This window comes from Prunus avium, chromosome 5 (assembly GCF_965620075.1).
Source record: "Prunus avium chromosome 5, drPruAviu1.hap1.1, whole genome shotgun sequence".
In the NCBI taxonomy this organism is placed as follows: domain Eukaryota; kingdom Viridiplantae; phylum Streptophyta; class Magnoliopsida; order Rosales; family Rosaceae; genus Prunus; species Prunus avium.
In genome coordinates, this window is record NC_142288.1 from 30,567,951 (window position 1) to 30,592,732 (window position 24,782).

A 24,782-nucleotide genomic window follows, 5' to 3' on the forward strand; every position below is an offset into this window, starting at 1 on the left:
CATTGTTGTCTGGTCAACTTACAGAGTTTTGCTTTTTCTTTTCCGTGTGTTCTGTCATCTTCTTCTTTCTTCCTGCCTGATTGATGGCCTCTCCCTAAAACCGTGGTTGTATTAATCTTCAAACTCAATCAAGTTAAAAATAGATTTTTTCTTTTTTTCATCATGCATAAACTCACAAATAAAACTTAACATCTGTTTAGGAAAGTAAAAAAAATACTTGATGATGTGTCATTAGATTATTATAACGGTCTAAATTTCACTAAATACAGGTATGTTTGTTTGGACTGCCCCAGTTAGTAGTTACCTTACCTAGTACCCTCCCTCTTCGATTGCTCGCTTCGATTTTCCATTTATATATAATAAAAAATAGTGGGGTCGACTCGGGGGTATTTTATATGTAGATTGTTTTTTATTTTACTTTATGAGAGAGGTTTTTATGTTTAAAAAAATGAAGTAATATTATAGCGCAAGGCAGGCAGGCAGGCAGGCAGAGAAGGCAAGCGATTCTAGCCAGGCAACCCAGTAGTTGACTTGAACATATAAAGGATGCATAATTAGCAAAAACAAGGAGGGAGGAAGGCTAGCCAATCCAGATTCCAGATTCCAGATTCCAGATTCCAGTTCATAAATCATAATTCTAGGTGAGACATCGACCACAAGTAAGTAAGAATGAGTAAATCACCGGTAGGCGGCGGAGGAGGAGGAGGAGTCTTCCATGACCCTGAAGTTGGCGGCAACGACAAGGCCAATATTATTATCAATAATACAACTAGTAGTATTGATCAGAATATGAATCCAATGATATCCAGCTGCGGGATTGGGAGTGGCAGTGGATTGGTGACGAAGAAGAAGATGAATATTGTGAGGATGACACTGCTGTTTGTGGGGATGACTGTGGCTTGCTTTATTTTCTACAATTCTGTCTTTCCTTCCAGATTTCTCCCCATATCCTTATATGACTACACCGGAACCACATCTTCTCAGGCAAGTCAACTTCTTTTCTGCCATCAATCAAATTCCAATATTCAAACTCCTCTGGATCATGTCTTGATCCCAATTCTTATTTATTTATTTATTTTTCTTTTGGGGGAGTCAAAATCCCAATCCCAACACCGGCATGCTCTGCTCTACTTTTACTTCTTGTGTTGTGTGATGAAGATTCATATTATTATTATTATTATTATTATTTTACACACATGAGCATGACAAATTGACAATCAAATACTAGTTGCACACTGGTGGATTCTTTTTCCGGTCAAAGCTGCTGTAATTTCATTACAAACTAAACCAGCCTTTATAAATTTTAATATCTTCATTGGATCCATCCATGGATTCCATGCCATCCCAACTTTATTATTCAATCAATGCTTGCTTCATTTGGATTATTCTTTACTTTTCAGTTTTCTCTTCTTAGTATATATGATTATATCGTTGTTTGTTTCCTCTGTCTTTTTTTTGTTTGTGGATGCTACTTGTTTCAATTCAACTTCAACCAATGAATTTGACTCAAAAAGGCATAATGCTTTTACACATGTATGCCCGGCTGTCCACTGTGGCGGGCTTTACTCCCCTGGGGCCTGCCCAGCATGGGCCCATCTTATCTTATGCAATTCCTTCCCACTACCAACACTTAGAAGGGTGGTTGGTTGGTTGTTTAAATGATTAAATCCAATCCTTTATTGCAATTGCAATTGCAGGGCAACGACCATGTATTGGATGCGGTTCTGCAAAATGCATCCATGAAGGACAGAACCATTCTGGTAACTACATTAAACGATGCTTGGGCCGAACCCAATTCCATATTTGATCTGTTTCTGGAGAGCTTTCACATCGGAAGCAACACGACATGGCTGCTCAACCATCTGGTAGTGATCTGCTTGGACCAGAAAGCATATGCTCGTTGCTTAGCCTTGCACCCTCACTGTTACGAGCTCTACACTCAAGGTGCCAACTTCACCAGCGAGGCATATTTTATGTCTTCCGACTACTTGCAAATGATGTGGAGACGGATCCAATTTATGTCCAAAATTCTCCACAAAGGCTACAACTTTGTCTTTACGGTGAGAACAATCTAATCTCCTTTGATTTTGTGTTTTTCTGATTCAAATTGAATTTTTTTCCTTACTTTTGCAATCATCCAATGCACAGGACACTGATATAATGTGGCTCCGGAATCCCTTCCCACAATTCTATACGGATGCGGATTTTCAAATCGCATGTGATTTCTTCAAGGGTGATTCTTACAGCATAAAGAATTTGCCCAACGGTGGATTTACCTATGTCAAGTCCAATGAGCGCACAATTTGGTTCTATAAGTTTTGGTACTTCTCCAGAAAGGCGTATCCAAAGATGCATGACCAGGACGTACTAAACAAGATCAAATCGGATCCCTTGATTTCCCGTATTGGATTGAAAATGAGGTTCTTGGATACCCAATACTTCGGTGGCTTCTGTCAGCCCAGTGACGATTTTAACAAAGTTTGTACCATGCATGCGAATTGCTGTGTTGGTCTCGATAACAAAGTCAATGATCTTAGAATTTTGCTTCAAGTTTGGAGAAAGTTCATGGCTTTGCCTCCCAACGCCACCACCACGGCACATACTTCATGGACCGTTCCACAAAATTGCAGGTATTTTATTATGGATCCTAATTAATTATTTTGTTTACATTTTCCATTTTTTCATATCTTTTTTAGACTTTTACATTGGAGTCAATCGTGGGTGGGCCCCCCACGCCATGTGATGAAATTGAAAGCAAAATAATTCATTTTTTATGCATTTTCTTCTAGAACCATACGGTTTGTCTTTTCTCTCTTTTTATTTACTTTTTGGCAGTTTGTTCTAGAATGTAGAACTAGAAGGTTTGATGTTTTTCTGTCTGACTTTTTATTCGATTCCAAGTACTTCCTTCCAACGCCTTGGAAAGCACTCGTGACAAGAGAAGGGAATATTGACCTTACGATGTGTAGAGCTTTGTAACATATAATTTACAGGTAATTAAGTCTTGTGTATAAATATATGTATTTTTTATTATTATTTATAATTGAATTGCCTCGAATACATCTAACTCGTATACAAGAATCATGTGATGTGTCCGAAAACACTTTTATAATGTTTGCATTATTTATATCAAACAATAATTTGATATATTGTCATATTTCAGGTAGAAGAAAAGGATTGTTTTGTCAAGTCCCAATCCCATCCATGCCACCTATGGAAATGCCACCTTGCTCATCAATCAATCAATTACGCGATTACAAAATCAGTCATTTTACAACTTTTTTGGTTTGTATGTTTGTTTTATTTTGTTTGGCGGAAAACAATGAAAACAAACTAATATATAAGGATTTATTCCAGTTGTTTTAGACAATATTAGTTTTTTTTTTGTTTTTTTTTTAAAGGAAGACAATATTAGTATTTTAAATCACAATATGAGCTGCATGAAGACGGATATCCACACCACACGACATGAACAAAGGAAATATAATCCTACCTATAATAGAGGTTGATTATATTGTATTAGTGGGCTCTGTCTCTATTAGAGAAGTAGTACATAATGACAATGCGGTATATAAATATAATAAGTCTATCATTACCCATTGATATATATACGGAGGAATATAGTTTTGAAAGCCACATGACTCAGGAGAATAAATATTTGGGCAACCACTAAGCAGTATCATATTAATGTACATATATATCTAAAATGAATTGAAAAGAAATTAGGTCCAGGTCCATCCATCCATGATCCATCCATCCCCACATTTTTCCCTAAATTAAACGAAAAGAATTAGTCCATCCAGTGGTTGATTTGACTGATTGACTAACCAACGAGCGTGCTTTGAAAAAAAAAAGATTTCCATGATGTTCATGTTGGGCTGGCCTATTCCACTGAGTTGTATTTATTTGGGCCTTAAATAATCAGCATGTGACATGCACGTGGTAGAACTCTTGACTTGAAGGGATTTGGGATTTAGGGATTTGGGCATCTAGCCAGCTTAGAAACTTGAGAGAGAAATAGGAAAAGGAAAATTGAAAACAGGGAGTGAGGGAGGATAGTGGTTCATAAATAACTCAGAAGAAGAAGAGGGCAAATCAAAGATTACAAAGGAAGGGATGTCAGATCCGTTCGAGAGAGTGAAAGCAGGCAGGCTGACCTTCAAAGATGGAAGTGTGGCCACTCGCAGCAAAGCCATCGACAAGAAGAAGAACAAGAAGAAAAAGAAGAAGCAGCAGCTTAATCCTAACGACGATGGCCCTAACTCTACTGGGCCCACCGACCTTGATGTGGTGCCTGAGGACGCAGGCGCAGAAGCAGCAGCCGGAGGACCGGAGACTTACACCATTGACGCGGCGAAGCGCATGAAGTACGATCAACTCTTTCCCGTCGAGGCCAAGAAGTTCGGTTACGATCCCAAATCTGTCGCACACAAGTCCATCGAGGACGCTCTTGACGACCGTGTCAAGAAGAAAGCCGACCGCTACTGTAAATAGATATCAATTTCACACATATCAGTTTCCTATTCTTCTTCTTCTTCCCAATTCCCAGGTCCGTCCCCTTCTTCTTCTTTTACTCGTTCAATTCTTTATTTTTATAATTATTTATTATTAGGGTAGGGATGTGCTTTCAGTATTTCTTAATGTTTTATTGAAATTATGCTTCATTGTGTGTTATACTTGTGTGAAATTTGTTTCTTTTTGTTGTCATTTATTTTAAGCTGCTACTGGTTTCTTTGAATTTGAATTGAATGATCAATGTTTCTTTTGTTTGGAACAAATGATCCACATTTCCTTATGAAGATTCTATAGCCTTCCTTCTCACCTATGTAAGTTGGTCACTTCAAATAACCATTTTTCTCTTTAATGTTCCTGAATTGTTACATGTTTCTTATCTTTTTTGTACCAATAGAATAATCATAATATGCATGGCGTATAATATTTGCTCATGTGCTCTGCCGCCGATCTTCTGCTTAGAGGTCTCAACAACTGACTCTTAATTTGTTATGAGGGCTATTATCACTATCAATCATGCATCTCATCCTGATTCCCACTACAACTTTTTTCTAATTTGTACAAGATTCGTAGAAATTTGCAGCATCTAGTATCAGCTGAACCTAGTTAAAAGTTAAAACTTGTTTTGGTGGGGTAGTTGAAAAGATGTTAATGTTACGTTCCTACATCAATATCATGTTGCATCTTGTTCCTTATTGTTTTTGTTGCAAGTTACTAAATTGTCTCATACCCTCTTTGTTGCCTTCCAGAAGTATGTGCTCATGCACAAGTACAGTAAGCTGCTCATTTGTCTCCTAACATGATTTTGATTTAATTGATGGCAGGAACGGCATGGTGGAGTTGCTGAGTTTGCAGGAATTCTTATTTAGAGACTGCCATTGCATAATTGACCAAACGTACTCAGTTCTGTACGTTTAATTCAAAGATTGCTCCATGCTTACTGTACCCCTGAATATGTTCTATTAGCGGGCGTCGCTGCATCTTGTGGTTGCCTATTTTGTTGTTGCTCTGAATCTTATTGTTTGTTTTTACCTTACCTTGTCATGTTAGTTAGGCATGAATGGATCCATTTATAATTGTACTCGCACTGCCACTTAGTCACAAGCTCTTAAATTTTGGCTCTTGATCTAGTCTACGCATGAATGCAAAGTCTGCAGCCATTAGTTTAGTTGGTTGATGATCGAAAGCATATGAATTCAGAATCGATCGTTCAGGAAAATTCTTTTCTCATTGTTTTTAAAATGAAAATCGCTGTAGAGACTAGAGAGTAGGCATTGTATGTACCTACTCCTCTTCATATTACTATATTCAACTTTTTAAAATACAATTGACAAAGGAGCCAAAGAAAAATATCTCAGAATGTAGGACGCAAATGATGCAAGGCCCAGCATGAAAACAGTGGGATATTAACACCGAGCCGGCACATCGTTAGTACCTGGACATAATTTTTTTTGTCTCAGTTATTAGATAATGTCACACTTTACTGTTGACATTACAGTATTTGAATATGCCAATTCCCTTCAAGATTTAGGGAACATAATTCCACAAAAAAGAACAAAAATGGTATACAATACAAGCAAGCAAGCACCAGGAGCTTTGAATTATTCTTCTGCCTAGATAATTTAGGTCCTGGTCTCTTTCTGTTTGGCATCTGCTTGTCTTTTCCTATAATAGGCTGATGTAGATTGCAGAGATTGAGAGAGAAGGCTGCAAGCTGAATATTGCAATTTGCTAGCCTAGAAAAGAAAATAAAAGGGAAATTCAAGGAACAGCTCCACCTTGCATTGCAATTTGCAAGAAGTCAACGGAAGCACAAACAAGATGCACTGGTTTGGATAAGTGATGATGATGAATATGTAGTTTCCGCCTCAAGGGATTTGAGAGTGATCAAGTTGTCAACTTGCTTTGCGAGATTGTATCTCGATATGTGTGCCACTTTTTATATCTCTGGAAACCAGGAAGAACAGGTCTAAGTCGAGGAGCACCGGTGCACTCCAAACAGCAGCATCCTCTTAAATTCTTCACACAGTTCATACAGCATCTGAAACAGAAACGTGCTTATGTAAGTAAGCATTCAGTCTTCAACTAGTAGTAGTAGACAGACAGACTCCAACACCCAAGCCCAAACGGCTTCTCTGGACAGAAATTGGCTTTCCAAATTTTGGGAGAAAGATTAGCTGGCAAAAGGAACGTACAGATAGAGCAAGTTGCAGTCAAGATTTGCACAGTTTCTATGCCTTAAGTCATTGACTTGTAAACCGCATATATAGCATTGAGCAAATGTATTGTTCTCGGAAACTTCATGCCTGTTTGGTTTAGTTATGGCTTCAGGCTTGTAGGCAGGCGGTGGGAGAGAGAGACGAGAGTCAAATACAAACAAATTCCCAACCCATTGGACAGGACCTTCATTCTCCAGATAATGAGAAACACCTCCCTTTAAGGTGTATAAGTTTTGAAAGCCCTGTTGTCTGCCACATGAAATTAAATTAGACTCCTATAAATGGCCAAAATAAGAAAAATTAAAAAGAGCTACTTCCAACATTGCAACATTATCCTTCCCTCACAACTTTTTTCATTAATCATGCAGTGCAGTTGAATGGGTGACTCTTTAACAAAGCAAATCTGTGGTGAGTGATTGTATTGGAAAAGTAGTAACCATGACTAGACCAATACGCAGGCCTTCGAATTGATCACACTAATACAAAGATTGAATGATATTCACTAGCTGTTGTAGTGCAGGTGATATTCACTTGCAGTAAGAAATGAAAACACACACACAACTTTTTCAATTGTGCATCGGAAACAAGTACAATTTAACCTGGTTGGTCTGCGTAAAGGAAAACAGGTGGTAGAAAAAATGTTGTGTTACCTTAAAATTGTAGAATATACATCACAACGAATACCTCCAGTGCAATACATCAATATATCAGTTTTTTCTTTATCAACATTTTCTAATGGATCTGCAGCAATGACCTGAATGAGCATGAACAGAGACAGAAAGTAGTATGTTCACATCCATCACCAGAAATTGAAGTTTCTTGTGTCTTTCATAACATAATAATGCCTAAATGTTCGTATTCCTGTGGACTGATAAATAAATATAAAAAAAGGAGAGGCTGCAAGATTCATGTTGACATACTTATGTACAGCAGAGGAAGTAAGAAAATGACAAGATGGCTACAATAAATGTGTTGCTTGGCTATAAATTTTATACCTGTAATTCTGCCTGATCTTAAAATCCCCATAACAAAGAAACGATCTTCATCAAATGATGGGAGAAAGACATACTAAGACTAAGATAAAGGCGCATCAGAACTTTATGTCAAACCATTTACACCTTTTGGCTGTCAATTCAGCCAGCAATAAGTCCTTGATCTTTCTCTATTAATCATGCTTCTACACAGTTTTTTGGCTAAAACAACACTACTCCAACCATCACAACTTGGCTACAAACAGAATGTCTCCACATGCAGCATGTTATTGAACTAAAAGTCACATAGCAAAAGTTACAGTTCCAAATACACCAATTGGTAATATAGTGTATAAGGCCAAACCTCTGGTTGGGATAACCCAAAAGAAGTGCTCCTAAAGCAGTCCACATCGGGTCGTTGAGCCCCATTAAAATGACCAATATCCCACTCATAACCTGATAACAAACAGTGACAAAATCTTCAAACTTCCTATGGCTGAAATTATGAACATGATTGCTGTGAATTATATAGAGGCTACAGAAATAACAGGAATTGCACTCACCGTTAAACATGCATCAGAAACATGATCAAGGGCAACATGTCAAACAACATAAGAAGTGCTGTATAAACTACCAATTTTAAACAAAGTTAGCTATCAAGAACCATTCAAATGTACAGTTAAGCAGAAATGTATATGATTCACAGCATTGTTCCATCCATCACGAACACAAAATCGAAAAGAATTTCCAGATTAAAGCATATGAGGAAAAATCATTTCAATGAAAAGGCTGGGAAGTAAATACCGTTTCTCACATCCAATAAAATTTGGTTCGTTTTAAGATCCTTATTTGATGCTTCACTAGTTGTATTGACAGCTTCTAATCTTTTCCGCCATTCGGATGGCGTAAGAGGTGTTGCTCGCATTGAAGGGTCCAGCAAAGGAAGATGCGAAATACCTCCTTCTAACTGGACGTGGGGGTGAAAAGAAAATAGATGTAGACATTAGCTCACTCACATAAATTGTAATTTATTCAAAAGTCAAGAAGGAAAAAAAGAAAAAGTTTAAAAGCGAATGGAAAGGATTTGAAAGCACAAGATGTAGAAGAAAAAGAAGAAGAAGAAGAAGGCGATTGGAGCTTGCCTGAACCAGTGAAGGCTTATAGCGCAACTTGAGTTTTGGAAAGGCATGCCCATTCTGTGCTGCAGAAATCTGCACAAGAATGTCGGAAAATCTCTCATCCCCTCTTAACCATTCAACATATGCAAGCGCATCTCTTGACGGTCCACTGTACTGCACATAAAAATTCATACAAACGATTGATTACAAAAGGAAACCAAAGCAATATCATTATAGTTTATTTATACCAAGACCAAAATACATACCTGTGCATTTATCCCTTGTTGATTCACATAAATCCGCCCACGTATGTCACGACCCTCTAAGAATGAGAGATGCTTGGCCACCTCTGCCTCTGCGTCCTTGATGAACACAAAATGGTAAAAATTGACGACCACCCACTCCTTCTCCTCTCTGCTTTCGTAGGTGCATTGTTGCTGTTGTACTTGTAAAGCGACTCCCACACCACGTCCACCTTTCCATTTGCTTCTTTCTGAAAACCAAACGCATTCTCTTCGTCTTTGTCTTTGTCTTTGAATTTGGCTTTGCTGGTTATGCTCCTTATGGATTAACAAGGCAAAGCAAGTTGAGGTTGAGGAGCAGACAGATAATTCAAAAGGATCTTTCTTTCTTCTGCCCCCTAAAACAATTTGAGTCATTGTAGAGCTCGCTGCACCGGAGGTAACCGCCGGCGCCGGAAAACACCCTCTCATCTTCTCTCTCTCTCTCTCTCTCTCTCTCTCTCTCTAATAGCCTCTTATCTGTTGGAGGAGCTACTTTCAGTTTCAGCAATCCGTCAGTCTGAAATTACTGACTGTGACGAGAGCGAGCATTCCATTACTTATACGGTGTCGTTTTTTAGCAGGTTTTCCTTGGTTGCCCAGTCCAAATTGGAGGCCCGATTCAGATGAGGCCAAGAGCCGTAGCTGAACAAGTCAGGCCCAGGCCCAAAAAAAAGAGGCATAAATAAATAAGTACAGTTTTTATTTTTTTATTTTTTAAATACGGTTTAACTTTACGCTGCAAGTAAAAATGATTCAATCCAACAACAACAAAAAAAGTAAAAATGACTCGATATGCTTTGTGACCGAAGAAAAAGAAAAGAAAGAAAATAACTAGATAGATTGATTCTGCTGTTCTTGTTTGAGCGCAGCGAGCACGCAAGCAATCAAAAACCCTAACCCTACGGTATTGCAATTAGATTTTTTCGATTCGATTCGATTCGATTGGGGAATTAAAGGATGGGGGCGAGTCGGAAACTTCAGGGCGAGATCGACCGCGTTCTCAAGAAGGTCCAAGAAGGCGTGGATGTCTTCGATAGCATATGGAACAAGGTTTGTGCCTCGTTTTTTTGCTTAGACAACGCAAACCAGAACTGATAAATGACTAATGGGTTCTGTGCAATGTGATTAGGTTTATGATACGGACAATGCGAACCAGAAGGAAAAGTTTGAGGCGGACCTAAAGAAGGAGATTAAGAAGCTCCAGAGGTACAGGGACCAAATCAAGACTTGGATTCAATCCAGCGAAATCAAGGATAAGAAGGTCTTTCTCTTACTAGTTGTGTGAACTATGTTCAATATGCAATTATGAATTCTTTTCTACCTTGTACTTGATCATTTTGGACATGACAATTAATTCATTTTGATACATGTTGACGTAGGTCAGTGCCTCTTATGAGCAAGCTCTGGTGGATGCTCGCAAGCTTATCGAGCGTGAAATGGAAAGGTTTAAGATTTGTGAAAAGGAGACCAAAACAAAAGCATTTTCTAAAGAAGGCTTGGGCCAACAACCTAAAACCGTAATTGCCACTCCTTTGCATTTCCTTCTCTTCCCACCTCATTTTTAATCGATTCCTTATTTTTTCGGTTGATCATGTCATTGTGGAAATGCTTATTTCCTCATTGCATTTGTTGATCTTGTTTTCTGGAATGTAATTAGTTACTCTTTATACATCTTGTTTATAATGAGCGGTGCATACTCTGATTTCATGTAATTTTAGTGTAATACTAATAATCATCATAATAGCTATAATGATGATAGGAATAGTAATAATAGTAGTCATAATAATAATAATAGTAATCATCATTATTGTACTTGTTATAGCTTATACCTTGTAGCTCTTTTATCCTTATGAGAATTTATTTAGTAGTTGTTATCTAATCGCCATTCTTCTTAATAATAGGATCCGAGGGAGAAGGCCAAGTCTGAGACAAGGGATTGGATAAACAATGTGGTATGTGAAACGCTTTTGCTTAAGGTCTATTTTTACCAATTTATGTACCTTAGAAAGCGCATGAGTAGAGAAAGCAATATGTTTTAAGACGTGTCTGCTGCATTTGTAGTTTAATCATCCCTGCTTCATGTTTGGCTTGTGTCTGATATATGTTTAATTATGTCTTAATACTGTTGAATGGTTGTGTTTCTTCCATGTGTTGTGGTGTTTTAAAAGTGGGGTTCTTTAATAGGCTGATGGTTGAAATTGGTGCCTGGTCCACTAATTGAGCTTATTGTAATGTTGTTCTATTTTGGTTCAATTATTGTTTAACTCCCAATTGTATGTTGTTTCATTATAACTTGTAAATAATGGTCTTTCAATCACATTTTATGCAGTCTAATTTATAAGTTGAAATTGTAAATTATCATTCAGTTAATACTTTTGAGTTCAATTGTGTTGAGAAGGTTGGAGAGTTGGAATCTCAGATTGACAGCTTTGAAGCTGAGATTGAAGGCCTATCTTTCAGGAAAGGGAAGGGCAGACCACCCAGACTGGTAGGAGAAAATAAAAACACACCAATAGAAAATGTTGGGGTTTTCAGAATACTTTGACATTGTTTCTTTGTTCTGGCAGACCCATCTAGAGACATCTATTACTCGGCATAAGGCTCACATAATGAAGTTAGAACTGATCCTGAGGCTGTTGGATAATGATGAACTGAGTCCTGAGCAGGTCAATGATGTCAAAGACTTCTTGGAAGACTATGTTGAACGCAATCAGGTTTCTGGTGCTTTACATTTTACCTTTGTTTCTTCAGCATCTCTTAAAAATCCATATATGGCATTCTCCACCATGCTTATGTATGTACTTCGCATTACCTTTATCAGACTTTTTTTAAAATGCTATTTTTAGGAGGATTTTGATGAATTTAGTGAAGTTGATGAGCTTTACAACACCTTACCATTGGACAAAGTGGAGTCCCTTGAAGATCTGGTTACTATCGTCCCTCCTGGTCTTGTCAAGGTAATTTTTCTTTTTGCAGTTTAAATTTAAGGTTCTTATGTTCAGTTGGAGTTTGTATTTTTTTTTATCATAACTTTTTCAGAAAGGTCTCTTGTCAGTTGAAATGGATATGTGGAAAAAGGAAATTGTTAACCAACTGCCTTTTTTTATGGGCATCATGTATAAGAGTTTGCTCATGTTGTTTTATTAAGTACAGAGCAAAGTCAAATTACTCGAATTTGATCGCAAAACTCTGCAATGCCGGCAGAGATTTCTGTTCGGTGGTTTGTGGAAAGTTAATTTTGGATCTTGTGCTCCATTCAAATAACCATAGTTTCTACACCTCAGTGTTGTCATTCATTTTATACAAGTTTTCCTGACGTGTAAGAAAACTGGAAACTAGATGGCTTCCATATTCCACACTAATAGAGGTTCTCATTAGTATTTATGTTCAGATGCCATGTTGACTCATCCTCTGTTAACTGAGTTCTTAGTTGCGACTTGTGGTTGACTAATTTAAGCCTATTCCCAGTTGTTTCTTTAACTTTACAAATCAATTGTTTGCTTATGAATTTTGTTGCTTTTGTGATCTGGATTGCATGATCTTTTTCCTGGCATCAGGTGTCATTGATTTCTTAATATACTAAGATCGAAGGATTAATGAGCACGTAAAAACCCAGTTTAATTTTTCTTTTTTTTGGGGGGCAGGGTGCACCTGTGCTTGGCTTGAAGACTTCTTTGGCAGTATCCGCATCTCCAATGCCTGTACGTCCTCAAAATCTTGAGTCAATGTTATTGTAATGAGTAGGGTGTTGAGGAGTTGAAGCTGTATGGGTTCTGTTGAAGAAGCTGAAATTCACATATTTAATTTTGTATTTTAAAAAAAAAATTGCATCCTTAAATTGTGTAATGGTGCAGAATGGTGTTGAGATGTGTTTGTAGTAGACATTTTGCTACCTTTATCACATGGTGTCATCCTTGTCTCATAGGATGGGTTCAATAGTTGGTGGAGCATGGTCATCTGTTCTTGATCAAAGATGCACTTGTGTTTGCCTATAAAAATTACTGTGCAGTTGATTGACTAGCATGTACTTAAGGTGATCGTTAATGGAATTAGGTTCACTTCTAATATAAAGTGTCATTTTGCTTGCTGACATAGAACACTAAACATGAAAGAATTATCTAATTTTTAATTTATTTATTTTCTTTCGTTTATAGTAGATTTTATATCAAATTTGGTAATCAATTTAAGTTATCTTTGGTTTGTAGGAAGTTTAAATTGAACCCTAAACCCTAGTCTCTTTGCCTTCTGGTTTCCTCAGTAGAATCTGTTAGAACTTGGAGATATGTTGATGACCTCTGCTTTCTTTCTGTAAGATGCTTTATCTCAATTGGTGCTGCTGTACTAAGGGTTAATTATTATTTTTTTCCAGGCCGCAGCTACTTCCACTACTCAGCAGAGTACTTCTGTACAAGAGCCAGTTGAAGATACAGTTTCCCAGGACAGTAATGTTGATAATATTCCTAGGACTCCACCTCCTAAAAGTAGTGCACTTGCTTCTTCTCCTGCATCAACACCAGTTGGGGGTCATGCAAGTCCTCTCTCTGTGAGTGTTTCATCTCACAATTTGCCTGGTGCACCAAGTGTTTCAGCCGTTCCAGGTCCAATTGCTGTTCGTGGTGTCACAGAGAATGCAGGAGCTTCTAATTCTTCATCTCCTGTAAGTCTGTCCGCTTCTGTGAAGGAAGAAGAATTAGCAAGCTTCCCGGGCCGTAGACCATCGCCATCTCTTTCTGATGCTGGGCTTGTGAGGGGCGTTGGTAGAGGTGGCCTCTCTGCACAGATTCCATCTAGTATCCCTCTTAGTTCTAGTAATGTAGCGCCTAGTAATAGTACTCTTAGTGCAGCTCCTTCGGTTTCTGATGTGACAAAGAGAAATATAATGGGAGCTGATGAGAGAATTGGGAGTAGTAGCGTAGTGCAGCCTCTTGTTTCCCCTCTAAGTAACAGATTGATCTTGCCTCAAGCTGCCAAGGCTAGTGATGGAAGTATTCCAGTTGATTCTGGTAATGCTGGTGAGGCTGCTGCTATTCCTGGCAGAGCATTTTCTCCTTCTATGGTCTCTAGCATGCAATGGAGGCCTGGAAGTTCCTTCCAAAACCAGAACGAAGCGGTATGTTACTTTCCACTAATAAGCTTTTCCCCTCTCTGTCTCTGTCTTTCTCCCTCTGCCCCTTTTATGCTCATATGGATGCAATGTCTAATGCTAGATTAATTAGCTCCTTGCATATCTACCATTTGTAGAATTCAATATATTTTTGTGTATTGCTGCTTTGCCATTATATATCTTTATTTGACTGAATCATAGGATAGAAATTTTGTTGACCAGATCAATGTGGTGCTATTTTAATTGAACTTACCAATTATCAGGGGTTGTTTCGTGGAAGAACTGAAATAGCACCTGATCAGAGGGAGAAATTTTTGCAGCGGCTCCAACAAGTGCAGCAAGGTCACAGTACCATTCTCGGCATGCCTCCTCTTGCTGGTGGAAATCATAAGCAATTTTCTGGACAGCAGCAAAATCCACTCTTACAACAGGTATATATATATTTTTTGGTAGATTTAACTTTGAACTTCTGTTTTCTTCTGATTCCGCGAACTTCTTGTGGACAAATTCAATATTTGAAAAAGAGCAATTACTGTAGTTTATTGCTTCTAATTTATATCATACTTTCATGGAAACAGGTTTATGTTTTTTTTTTTTTCCAGAAACATCCCGTTGGTCGCACTTTGTTTGTTGATCCAATTAGCAACATTTATTTTCTATTACTGAATAAGATATGTTTATTTGGTGCAAAAGACCAACCTGGGGTTAGTTTCAGGCCCATGGTTTGCTTCCATGTGGACTGAGGTTCTAAATCCCAAAGGGTGCCTGTGTAGCTATTTGTTAGTGTTTCCTGCCTCCCAAAGATTGTAGGGGCGGCCCCAGTTTAAAAGCTATGTCCACTAAGCGGATTGGTGGATTTCTGGGTATCAAAAGCAAAAAACAAAAACAAAAGTTGCAAAATAATTATTTTACATGAGATTTGATCATATGCGCAGTTTAATTCTCAGAACTCATCTGTATCTTCTCAAGCTGGCCTCGGACTAGGAGTACAGGCCCCAGGTCTTGGTACTGTTGCACCTACCACCTTACAGCAGCAGCTAAATTCTATCCATCAACAGTCTAACCAACAGGCATTGATGTCGAGTGGACCAAAAGAAGCTGGTAATCTCCATCTTTATTCAGTTCACGCTATTGTTAAAATATTTTCATTTTATTTACTGGCGCTTTTTTGTCATGAGGACACTTTGATTTCTTCCACCAAGAATTGAAACTCTGAATTGAATGCAGAAAGTGCAAAGTATGTCTTCTGAAATAATAAAAAGTCCATAACCAACAAAGAGTGAAAGTGTATTGTCCAAACTCCCACTACTCAAACACGTGGGGTCTGATTTAAAAAGTAGTGGACTGTATTGAGCAGCCCTGTGTACGTGGGTGCAATATGATCGAAACTGAATAATCTCCTGTTTTATGCGATGCAGATGTTGGTCATCCAAAAGTTGAGGACCAGCAGCAACAACAAAATATACCTGATGATTCAACTGCGGACTCTACTCCGGTTTCTGGGCTCGTAAAGAATCTAATTAATGAGGATGATTTGAAAGCCTCATATGCAATTGATTCTCTGGTATGCTGAATATTTTTCTTGATTACTATATTATGAGTCCTTGCCGACTATATAATTTTTTACTAGTTATACATTATTCTTGCATAGGTCAGGTAGTTAATTGTTATCAAAATTCACTATATGATTCTGTTAAACAATGGATAGACAGGGTAAGATGAACATGGTGGCTACTGTATATGTACTGCCTGCCTAAGTGGATTCTATACAACGATAGGCATAAAAAGTTGTGTCAAACTTAATTTATTTCAAAATGCCTTAAATATAATAAATTACCAATAAATAATGATGATTATTCGATATATTTATACAAGTCTTTAGGCTAATTTAGTTGAGTTACAAATGTTTATGTTCTCCATAACTCTCTGCATTTCTCTACGTACTATTTCATGCTTTTCATTGTGGTCAATCAATATCAATACTTGTATTCAAATATAATCCTCATAATGTGTTTAAATATAATTGTTTACTTGATATGTCTAATCTTAGGGCCCATATTATTTATTTAATACATTTGGGAACATATATTATATCAGAGTCGCTGGTGGTGTCTTTTTTCTTTTATCGGGCCATTGTTTTGGTTCTGATATGTGTAAATCATATTTTTTCTGTAAGATTATTGCAGTGTGCATCATGGACATGCTGATTTATTTGGAGAAGAATGGATGGTGAATGTGACTTACTTGTAAAATCTTTGTGTTTGTAGGCTGGAGTTTCTGGCTCTTCTACAGAGCCTGCTCAAGTACCACGAGATATCGATCTCTCTCCCGGGCAACCTTTACAGCCCAATCAACCTTCCGGTAGTCTTGGTGTTATTGGCCGAAGAAGTGTTTCTGACCTTGGTGCAATTGGTGATAACCTTTCTGGATCAACTCCTAATTCTGGGGGAACGCACGATCAGTTGTATAATTTGCAGATGCTTGAGGCTGCTTATTACAAACTTCCACAACCCAAAGACTCGGAACGTGCAAGGAGCTACACTCCAGTATGGACCCAATTATCTTTACTATTTAATCTCCTTTTTATTGTGCATGAAGCTTAAGTTTTTTCTTCAATACTTATCTTCCTTCCTTTTGCCATCTACAGAGGCACCCTGCAATAACTCCTCCTAGCTACCCCCAAGCACAAGCACCTATTGTTAACAATCCTGCCTACTGGGAACGTTTGGGTCTTGAACCATACGGCACTGATACCCTGTTCTTTGCATTTTACTATCAGCAGGTACTTCTTATAAGTTCATTTACATTTGATGCTGTCCTTTAATACAATCACTATGAAGTATGAACTTGTTCTCAAGTGCATTACTGTATGCAGAACACTTATCAGCAATATTTGGCGGCCAAAGAGTTGAAGAAGCAATCTTGGAGATACCACAGGAAATATAACACTTGGTTTCAACGACACGAGGAGCCAAAAGTTGCCACTGATGAATATGAACAGGGGACATATGTGTACTTTGACTTCCATATTGCAAATGATGATCTACAACATGGATGGTATGATTTTATTGATCCTTAAGTTTCAAGTTCAAGTTTCTGTGTTTCTTCGTACTTGGTGTTCTTATGTGAAGTCTAAGGTGCAAGTTTTCATTTGGAAGCTCTTATGTATATTTCAACTTGTGGAGATACTCATACCTCCCTTTGCCTCAAGATATTTGAGTAAGAGGAGCAAGATTTTATTATTGGAGAGATCATTTATGAGGCATGTGGTTGCTGTTATTTTGTCTGCATCTAGCGCAGGGAGAGTCTCTTTGATGTAAAATTTGCTTCAATTTTCTCCCTGTTTGGCTCTTTGATGCTTTGATGATTGACAGTCATTATCATTAATCTGTTTACATTTTGGTGGCTTTGGGGCTTGGTTTGCATGAGGGAGTGGTGCTGATCCTCCTGGCATGCACAACGCATATGCACGCACATCCTCCCAAACAACACACAGTTGAATAGTGAAACAATCACTTAATTTGGGAGGCAGGCTTATGCTTGACATTTCTGTTTCCTTTGATGATATAATATCTCTTTTCCAATTACATAATGATTTAACGATGGTTATATGTGATGTTTTGATATGGTACAGGTGTCAAAGGATCAAAACCGAGTTTACTTTTGAATATAACTATCTTGAAGATGAACTTATCGTTTAGGAGATGTTCAGAGGATGCTATGCTACCACATTGAGCATGTCATGGTCAACTTCCTGGTTTGTAATTTTTTACTTTCCTTTTTTGTCATATAATGTGCCTCTCGTCTCGTTCATAGTATATATTTTAGGCTCCTGGTTGGTACCTTATGGTAACATAGAGAGTTGAACTGGAAACACGTGAGGCTTTATTAAATGTTGTTGTTGTTTGCAGGTAATAATACAGTCAGAATATTGGTGGTGGGAGCTTGTTGATGGTTACAGGTTTACTAGGCTTAATGTTGTTGATGGTATCTACTGTCTAGTGTTTGATCTTTTTCCTCTTTTTTTTTTTTATAACTGTAAAAGGGACACTATTTTTGTCTTTTCCGTCTATAATGAAATACAAATGCATATTGTTTTATTTAGCTCATTATGTATATTGACGAAAGCAGAAGGCAAAGTTGAAAGCTCAAAAGCTCAATTGCTTGCTAGTACTAGTAGGTCTAGTAGGGTGCTATGCTATGGGCTATGGGCTATGGGCTATGGGCCCCACTAATTTCTTCTAGGTTATTAAGCTTTGGTCGTAGCTCTTTTCAGTTTAACGTGCTGAGTGAGTTCTACTTGGACTTGTTTTCCTGAGCCTATCTTTTACTTTGATTTTCCACTAGCAAGAGCAACTAATTGTTCAACTTAATAATATTACTTCACTCGAATTATTGACTGACATCAATCAAACGGGAATTATTGACTGGGAAGATGATACCGTATTCGGTTATCCCTTTCTATTATTACCAAATCTAAATCTTGGTGTTTTAAAACTTTGAATGCTTGAAACTGTTCATATCGTATCGTATTGTATGCGTGTTCATTCATCGTATCTCCATCGATACAAAATTAAAATTAAAATATTGGTTTTTCTTTCATGAATAATGACTCGAGTTAGAGTAATTGTTCTTCTTATCCATGTTACAACCAAATTAACGACCTTAATTGACGATTACAATCGCTAATAAAAGTCATGGAATAATTATTTGAAACTGGTTCAGCATAGCACAGTGCACACAGTAAGTTAGTAAAACTCGTAAGTTGGTCAAAGTGGTAATTATAATGTAAGCTGTGAATGAGACGTGGCAAGGTTCAAGCAAGGGAGCAAACCAAGCGAAGCGAGAAGCGAGAAGCGAGAAGCGAGAAATGGAGGTGGTGGTGTTACCTCTACCTGGTCCCGGATCCAATAACAAGTCCCTCTGCGGCCTCTCCTCCTCCACCGCTGCCGCCACATCGTATTTTAGACGACGCCGTATTGTCGCCGTCACCAATTCCACCATCAACGGTTCTCACTCTTCTTCATCAGCAGAGGCAGAGGAGGACATCCAGATTGAGGAAATCAGGGTGTGCACCAACCGGACTTGCCGTAGACAAGGTTCCTTTCAAACCCTTGACACCCTCACCGCTCTCGCTCCCCCCAACTTCGCCGTCAAGTCCTCCGGCTGCTTGGGCCGCTGCGGCGCCGGCCCCAACCTCGTCGCGCTGCCTGCCGCCACTTTTGTCTCTCACTGCGGGACCACCGCTCGAGCCGTGGAGGTCCTCGTGGCACTAGTACTACTCAGCCGCCGCCGACGAGGAGGAGGTGTTTCGAATTCGGACAGTGCTAATGCTAATAAGAACATTGAAAAAATTGCAAACAAGAGTTTGGAAGCGCTTGCGTTGAGAAACAAGGCTCGGAATGAGCTTCTTCACAACAACAATTTCTCCCAGGCTGACCTCTTCCTCTCTCAGGTTACTATTAACACTAATATTAATTTCATGATTAATTAATTAATCATGTTGGTTGTTCCTTCCTTCCTTGCTTGCGTGCTTGAAATTTGATTTACTGAGCCTTGAATTAATTGGTGGATGGCTTGCTTCCTTGCTTCCTTGCTTCCTTGCAGGCTATAGAATTAAAACCAATTGGTGGTATCCATATTATGTATAAAGACAGGTCCCTTGCAAGACTGGCATTGGGCAATTATTCCGGGGCTCTTGAAGATGCTGCACAAGCTTTGGCTCTAAATCCTCTCTATCCTGAGGTGCCCTCATTATTTTATTCATTCATTAATTAATTTCTCATTCCACCAAGTTTATTACTCACTTTCAAAGTCCTATAAAAGTTCATCATAATGTGCATCTTGCAGGCTTACATTTGCCAAGGTGATGCATTCTTGGCTCTGAACCAATTTGATTCTGCTCATAACTCATATATGGCATCTTTAGAGATAGATCCTTCTCTTCGACGTTCCAAAGCTTTCAAGGTATAAATGTATTAGCTATTAGTCAATTTCGATGACCGACCTCAGATTCTGTATATCTCTATTTTGATCTTTTGGTTTTAATCTTGGGAAAGTTGGTCACTCCTCTAAATAGTTCTTTGTGGAGTGTTTTGGAAGTTGCATGTAATAGTTTCTTCTTTCCTTATTTTACGATCTCTGCATAGCTCAGCTGTACAGTCAAATAATCCTTGATGTCATCAGCATTGCATTGTTTCACATTTTAATGCTGTCATATTTTCTCACCATTTACGCAGGCTCGGATTGCAAACCTTGAGAAACTAACAACTGGAAATATGCCTTAAGATCTGCAATGTGCCTGGAGCTGTTTATAAATCAATTACAGAGCTTTGATGATAAAAGGCAGAGTGTTTATTCATCTTCTATCCAGGTTCAAATTTTACCCATACATCATCAGTTTTTCTTGCTATAACTGTTTGCAGGTTTCAGACTTTTTTTCACTGGAAACTTATAAATACTAATAGCAATACTAATAATAAATCATTTTAAGAATGTTATACTAATGATAATTTTTCAAAACAATAATAAATCGAAACAAGCCCAAAAAAAAAAAAAAAAAAAACACTATGTTCCTTTCACTGCACTATACTTACCAGGACATCACAGACATGAATTCTATTTCCCAATCTCAGTTCCTGGAATTTGAGAGAAGTGTCCAGCCATTTTTGGCCTCGATGGTGTGGGTTGTACCACTGTATTAAAGGAAGGTGGTAAGGAGAAGGAGGAAGATGATTGTACTGATGAATGGGTCTGCTATAGGAGGAGCATTTTTATCTTTTTCCTTTTGAATCAATTGCAACTGCTATGATAGTATGTATATATTCAAAGTTGTAAGGTTTTTTTTGGGTTCATGAGCCTAGCACTATGTCATAGGGTGGGTGGGGGGAGCTCACATTATGCTGATGTCACTTGATTTGGTTGTCGTGTAATCAACCTTAGACTTTTGTTATACTAAGGATCAGTATCCATTGTTTATTTCTACTGATCTTCTAATCTACACAACACGTTACGTTACATAGTGCTCTCATTTCCAATTGTTTAGAGACATTCATCGACGAGTTTCAGAAGTGTCATTTTTTCATCTCGACTCTTGAGTGTGTGGTGGAATCGAATATGTTTAAAGAAGGGGTTCCGCCAAGTCCTACTGCCTACTGTACAGTTGCCAAAACACAACTCAAACTCCGCAAATTCATTTCAAGGCTTAGAAGTTTTTTCAGGGATTAAATATTTAATACATTCATGATTTGGGGCCTATGGTGTTCAATTTGCTACCCCTATAAACTTAATGTAGACATTGCAAGAGATCATCTCATAAGATTCTATTGGATTTGGATGATATTAGGGTACCAAGTGTCGCCATAAGAATGTAGTATCCGAGTTTCTCTATTGAGAAAAGTTTAATATGCTAGGCTGCTAGTACTCTACTAGAATGACCATGGAGTGAAGTCAACAGGGTACAACCATTAAGTTACGTAGAGTTTTGATTACGTCCACATAGAAACAAATCCATGTTCTTGACCCGTTCCCACAAACTAGAAGAAGAACCCTTCTTCTCCTTTCTGACGCCAATCTCCTTCCCACTACCATTACTATTACCTCCTCTCTTGATCAGCCTCCGATTAATCTTCCGTATCTGAAAGCAAACCTCCAAATTCACCTGATTACCATTTATCTTGCTCTTGTTGATGTTGCAACTCTCTTCTTCTTCTTGTACAAGTTGAAAGGATCGTTCGTCTCTCTTCACAAGTTGCTCATAGTAGTCCTTGTTCCTCTTCTCCAAGCCGTAAATCTGTCCCTGAAGGTCCTCGATTTTACGGCTAAGCATGCACACCCTCTGGTCTTCCCTCATCTTGAGCAAACACCGAGCCAGCTCGCCGGCCTTCCTCCTGATGAAGAGAGACTCGGACGCAAGGGCTTTGTTCTCTTCCACCAAGGCACCCACTTTATACCCCAACTTGGCATTCTCATTGAGTAAGATGAGCCTCTCAGACTCCAACACCTCTAGCAAGCTCTTCTGCAGCTCTATCTTCCTGGATGCATCCTTGTATCGCCTCTCCGTCATGTTGGCCTCATCAAGTAAGATATCATATTCGACATTCTTCACCACAATCTCGGTAACGATGGAATCTAAATCAAACAACATGGTCTCATCATGTTGAGTAGCAACAGAAGCAGCGAGGAGTAATGTTGGAGGCAATTGCTGAAAGGAGAGGGAACTCTCTACGTCCGAATCAATGTGGCTTAAGTCAGCATCATCATCAAACCCTTCTTGGTCGTCATAGTCATAGTAGTCATTATCTATTACTGAGATTTGGGAAGAGGGTGGTAGGTGATGCTGAGTCTTGGCGACAGTCTGAATGTAACGGTCAGATAAGGTGAGGTAGGAATTGTACAAGTCTCGAAGCAGGGAGAGCAGCTGAGGACGTCTTTTGTAGTAAGCTTCAGCACGTTCTGCGAAGGTGTCCCCAATCTCTTGTTGAGATGAGGCTCTGCTACAGCCCAACGTCTTCATCTTCTCTTCCACATCTGACATAAAATTACATTTACAAATATTGTAATCTTGTTTGAATATTACAATTAAATTTAAATGACATCCATTATTCATCATGTCCCATATTTTCAAATTGCATTCCAATTCCAACGAGCACATCCATTATTGAGATAAGCACCAAATTGAAGTTTGAAGTTTGAAGAGAGAAATTGAGATAAGCACCAAATTGGAAAAAAAGATATTGAATTTCACAATGATAGAAGAAAGCAGAAGGGGCTGACGCGTATTTAATGTATGGTCATTGGTCAGAGAGAGAGAGAGTCATGTTCCTATCCAAGTTAGTAGTGTGCCTATTTATTTATTTGTAGCAGAAGAAAACACCAAACCAAACGAAAAAAGGAAGGACATGTCACTATCCATCCTTCCATTCCATGAAGATTCCCTCTTATAATTATTTAAGGCTTCAAGTTTAAATCGAATTTGAAAAGAAACAGATCATTGGCAGCAAAGCAAAGCAAATTGTAATAATAAATTGAAAAAAGGGCATGGAGGAATGCGCATTGAAAGCGACGTTAGGAGAGAAAGGTCGCTACCTCGAATATGAACAAAATCAATTATATATATAGTGCGACAAGGAAAAAGCCTATAGTAGCTTAGCTTTCGTCAAATCAGAGTTTCAAATTCAAATTACACAGCACAGCACAGCACAGTGTCATATCACATCATCAGATTCAGATTAAGATTCAGATGCAGGAACAGGAAGAGAAAGAGAGAGAGAGAGAGAGAGAGAGTTGGTACCAGCAAGGATGGACAAAAGCCATTTGGGTTTCACGGTGGAGGGGGTGGTGCAACTGTTATTGCTGCTGCTGCTACTGCTTAAGCTCCTCCGTCTTGGAATTGGATTTGGATTTGGATTTGGAGCTGAGTGAATGGAAGCCGACATCATTATTGGTTTCTCCAGTGTCCTCATATCTCTCTGTCCTTATGACCAAACACGTTACCTTACCAGCAGAGACAGAGAGAGTCGGTCAATAAACTTGAAATGAAAAGCACAAAACAACTCAAATGAACAGAACAAATACATTTATTATTATTATTATACACAGTATACTTGTTAATATTATTACTACCATAACCATTGATCAGACCAGTATCATTAGGAGGGATGGAGGGAGGAGTGGAGAATAGAAATAGAAGAGTGGTTTGTGAAACGCATTAAATACGAGACCCTACAATTGTCTTCTTCTATCTAATTCTTCTGACTTGTCTTGTGAGAATACAAAAGCTTTGCCCTTCTTCTTCTGGCCTGTCGCCTGTAGCCTGTATTGTACAACAGACGAAGAAAGCGAAGAAGAGAAGGAGAAGACATTTCAAAAAGCGCAGATCTCGAGAAAAGCAAGAAATGCAAATAATGATAATAATAAAAGAGAAACATCAAATCAAAACTATTCATAGATATCAATGAACATCACCGCGTTGCAACAGCAGTCACTTACTTGCTCATGAGGACTCCCCACTACTCAATTCCCCATGCACATTATTATTTTTTCTTTTCTTTTCTTTTCTTTTAAGCTCCATGATTAGTTCTTAATTGTTTGTTAGTTTTGACAGAAAGAAGCTAAATTAAAGCTATGATGATGATGAGTTTGAAATTGCTATAATTAATAATAGGGAGTATGAAGCAGCTACCTAGCCAAGCAAAAATAACATGAAAATGGCTTTAATTAATAACAAGTTCCTGATCCTGAAGAGGAAGAGGAAGAGGAAGAGGAAGAGGAGCACATACATATCGTATACATGAATAATAATAATAATAATATATGTTTATATTTTGATGGTAGAAGAAGAATGATCCAAGCAGCAAGCAGAACAGACAAGACAATACAAGAGAAGAGTTACCTTTTGTACCAATTTGGAAAACCCAGCAGCAGCAGCAGCAGCCTCTTACTCAATAAACAGACAGAGTAACGTTTGATGATGTTATAAATAAATAATGAGATGAATGAGACGAATGAGACGAAGGAGGAGGGAATGGCTGTTGTGTTTAGACGACTACACTTGTGGTCTGAGTCTACTATAT

General features: G+C 38.3%; 6 protein-coding genes across 13 annotated transcripts; 4 read left to right on the forward strand and 2 right to left on the reverse strand.

The window, feature by feature from the left end:
- The first annotated feature begins 402 nt into the window (after positions 1-402).
- On the forward strand, positions 403-3,370 carry LOC110745983 (uncharacterized protein At4g15970). 2 transcript variants are annotated; one of them, XR_002524909.2, is made up of 5 exons: positions 404-984; positions 1,698-2,060; positions 2,149-2,630; positions 2,902-2,993; positions 3,164-3,370. XR_002524909.2 is itself a non-coding variant. In XM_021946176.2 (4 exons), exons 1-4 carry the CDS (start codon positions 670-672, stop codon positions 2,933-2,935), a joined length of 1,194 nt encoding a protein of 397 aa, XP_021801868.2. In that variant the 5' UTR covers positions 403-669; the 3' UTR covers positions 2,936-2,994. The 2 variants fall into 2 exon arrangements, 1 of the variants encoding a protein (XP_021801868.2); XM_021946176.2 differs by lacking the exon at positions 3,164-3,370 and having other exon boundaries at positions 403-984; positions 2,902-2,994.
- A 616-nt stretch (positions 3,371-3,986) lies between these two features.
- On the forward strand, positions 3,987-5,636 carry LOC110746070 (uncharacterized). Of its 2 annotated transcripts, XM_088253203.1 has the most exons (3): positions 3,987-4,549; positions 4,801-4,826; positions 5,337-5,636. In XM_088253203.1, exon 1 carries the CDS (start codon positions 4,117-4,119, stop codon positions 4,492-4,494), a length of 378 nt encoding a protein of 125 aa, XP_088109329.1. In that variant the 5' UTR covers positions 3,987-4,116; the 3' UTR covers positions 4,495-4,549; positions 4,801-4,826; positions 5,337-5,636. The 2 variants fall into 2 exon arrangements, with proteins under 2 accessions (XP_088109329.1, XP_021801967.1); XM_021946275.2 differs by lacking the exon at positions 4,801-4,826.
- Positions 5,637-5,911: 275 nt separating this feature from the next.
- Positions 5,912-9,609, reverse strand: LOC110745958 (Rhodanese/Cell cycle control phosphatase superfamily protein). The gene is made up of 7 exons (XM_021946131.2): positions 9,087-9,609; positions 8,845-8,994; positions 8,507-8,669; positions 8,067-8,158; positions 7,382-7,485; positions 6,708-6,980; positions 5,912-6,553 (listed from the first exon to the last, which is right to left on the reverse strand). The coding sequence occupies exons 1-7, from the start codon at positions 9,531-9,533 to the stop codon at positions 6,400-6,402; spliced, it is 1,383 nt and encodes a 460-aa protein (XP_021801823.1). The 5' UTR covers positions 9,534-9,609; the 3' UTR covers positions 5,912-6,399.
- Positions 9,610-9,891: 282 nt separating this feature from the next.
- On the forward strand, positions 9,892-18,312 carry LOC110745899 (transcription regulator NOT2/NOT3/NOT5 family protein). Of its 4 annotated transcripts, none has more exons than XR_002524900.2 (17): positions 9,892-10,154; positions 10,234-10,365; positions 10,484-10,621; positions 11,006-11,056; positions 11,503-11,592; positions 11,672-11,818; positions 11,951-12,061; positions 12,749-12,805; positions 13,474-14,214; positions 14,472-14,639; positions 15,156-15,309; positions 15,627-15,772; positions 16,476-16,754; positions 16,856-16,990; positions 17,084-17,265; positions 17,843-17,965; positions 18,120-18,312. XR_002524900.2 is itself a non-coding variant. In XM_021946064.2 (16 exons), the coding sequence occupies exons 1-16, from the start codon at positions 10,062-10,064 to the stop codon at positions 17,907-17,909; spliced, it is 2,703 nt and encodes a 900-aa protein (XP_021801756.2). In that variant the 5' UTR covers positions 9,893-10,061; the 3' UTR covers positions 17,910-17,967. The 4 variants fall into 4 exon arrangements, 1 of the variants encoding a protein (XP_021801756.2); XR_002524893.2 differs by having other exon boundaries at positions 9,893-10,154; positions 15,144-15,309; XR_002524903.2 differs by lacking the exon at positions 12,749-12,805 and having other exon boundaries at positions 9,893-10,154; positions 15,144-15,309.
- A 701-nt stretch (positions 18,313-19,013) lies between these two features.
- On the forward strand, positions 19,014-21,190 carry LOC110746017 (uncharacterized). The gene is made up of 5 exons (XM_021946219.2): positions 19,014-19,663; positions 19,816-19,953; positions 20,059-20,175; positions 20,448-20,581; positions 20,844-21,190. Exons 1-4 carry the CDS (start codon positions 19,079-19,081, stop codon positions 20,493-20,495), a joined length of 888 nt encoding a protein of 295 aa, XP_021801911.1. The 5' UTR covers positions 19,014-19,078; the 3' UTR covers positions 20,496-20,581; positions 20,844-21,190.
- Positions 21,191-21,666: 476 nt separating this feature from the next.
- On the reverse strand, positions 21,667-24,760 carry LOC110745971 (kinase-interacting family protein). Of its 3 annotated transcripts, XM_021946155.2 has the most exons (4): positions 24,602-24,760; positions 23,936-24,022; positions 23,501-23,703; positions 21,667-22,737 (listed from the first exon to the last, which is right to left on the reverse strand). In XM_021946155.2, exons 3-4 carry the CDS (start codon positions 23,670-23,672, stop codon positions 21,680-21,682), a joined length of 1,230 nt encoding a protein of 409 aa, XP_021801847.2. In that variant the 5' UTR covers positions 23,673-23,703; positions 23,936-24,022; positions 24,602-24,760; the 3' UTR covers positions 21,667-21,679. The 3 variants fall into 3 exon arrangements, with proteins under 3 accessions (XP_021801847.2, XP_021801856.2, XP_088109616.1); XM_021946164.2 differs by lacking the exon at positions 23,936-24,022 and having other exon boundaries at positions 24,602-24,757; XM_088253490.1 differs by lacking the exons at positions 23,936-24,022; positions 24,602-24,760 and having other exon boundaries at positions 23,501-23,815.
- Positions 24,761-24,782: the final 22 nt, after the last annotated feature.

What these genes read in the sequence shown, in the direction of transcription:
- LOC110745983 (XM_021946176.2), top strand. Translation starts at nt 670, where the DNA reads ATGAGTAAATCACCGGTAGGCGGCGGAGGAGGAGGAGGAGTCTTCCAT. An exon ending in CCGGAACCACATCTTCTCAG is followed by an intron (nt 985 to 1,697) that starts GCAAGTCAACTT and finishes TTGCAATTGCAG; the next exon opens with GGCAACGACCATGTATTGGA. An exon ending in ACCGTTCCACAAAATTGCAG is followed by an intron (nt 2,631 to 2,901) that starts GTATTTTATTAT and finishes TTCGATTCCAAG; the next exon opens with TACTTCCTTCCAACGCCTTG.
- LOC110746070 (XM_088253203.1), top strand. Translation starts at nt 4,117, where the DNA reads ATGTCAGATCCGTTCGAGAGAGTGAAAGCAGGCAGGCTGACCTTCAAA.
- LOC110745958 (XM_021946131.2), bottom strand. Translation starts at nt 9,533, where the DNA reads ATGAGAGGGTGTTTTCCGGCGCCGGCGGTTACCTCCGGTGCAGCGAGC. An exon ending in TTTATTGGATGTGAGAAACG is followed by an intron (nt 8,159 to 8,506) that starts GTATTTACTTCC and finishes GTTTGTTATCAG; the next exon opens with GTTATGAGTGGGATATTGGT. An exon ending in GTATATTCTACAATTTTAAG is followed by an intron (nt 6,981 to 7,381) that starts GTAACACAACAT and finishes TTCATGTGGCAG; the next exon opens with ACAACAGGGCTTTCAAAACT.
- LOC110745899 (XM_021946064.2), top strand. Translation starts at nt 10,062, where the DNA reads ATGGGGGCGAGTCGGAAACTTCAGGGCGAGATCGACCGCGTTCTCAAG. An exon ending in AGGGCAGACCACCCAGACTG is followed by an intron (nt 11,593 to 11,671) that starts GTAGGAGAAAAT and finishes TTGTTCTGGCAG; the next exon opens with ACCCATCTAGAGACATCTAT. An exon ending in ACTATGTTGAACGCAATCAG is followed by an intron (nt 11,819 to 11,950) that starts GTTTCTGGTGCT and finishes TGCTATTTTTAG; the next exon opens with GAGGATTTTGATGAATTTAG.
- LOC110746017 (XM_021946219.2), top strand. Translation starts at nt 19,079, where the DNA reads ATGGAGGTGGTGGTGTTACCTCTACCTGGTCCCGGATCCAATAACAAG. An exon ending in TAAATCCTCTCTATCCTGAG is followed by an intron (nt 19,954 to 20,058) that starts GTGCCCTCATTA and finishes TGCATCTTGCAG; the next exon opens with GCTTACATTTGCCAAGGTGA. An exon ending in GACGTTCCAAAGCTTTCAAG is followed by an intron (nt 20,176 to 20,447) that starts GTATAAATGTAT and finishes CCATTTACGCAG; the next exon opens with GCTCGGATTGCAAACCTTGA.
- LOC110745971 (XM_021946155.2), bottom strand. Translation starts at nt 23,672, where the DNA reads ATGAGGACACTGGAGAAACCAATAATGATGTCGGCTTCCATTCACTCA. An exon ending in GCTTTTGTCCATCCTTGCTG is followed by an intron (nt 22,738 to 23,500) that starts GTACCAACTCTC and finishes ATTTTATGTCAG; the next exon opens with ATGTGGAAGAGAAGATGAAG.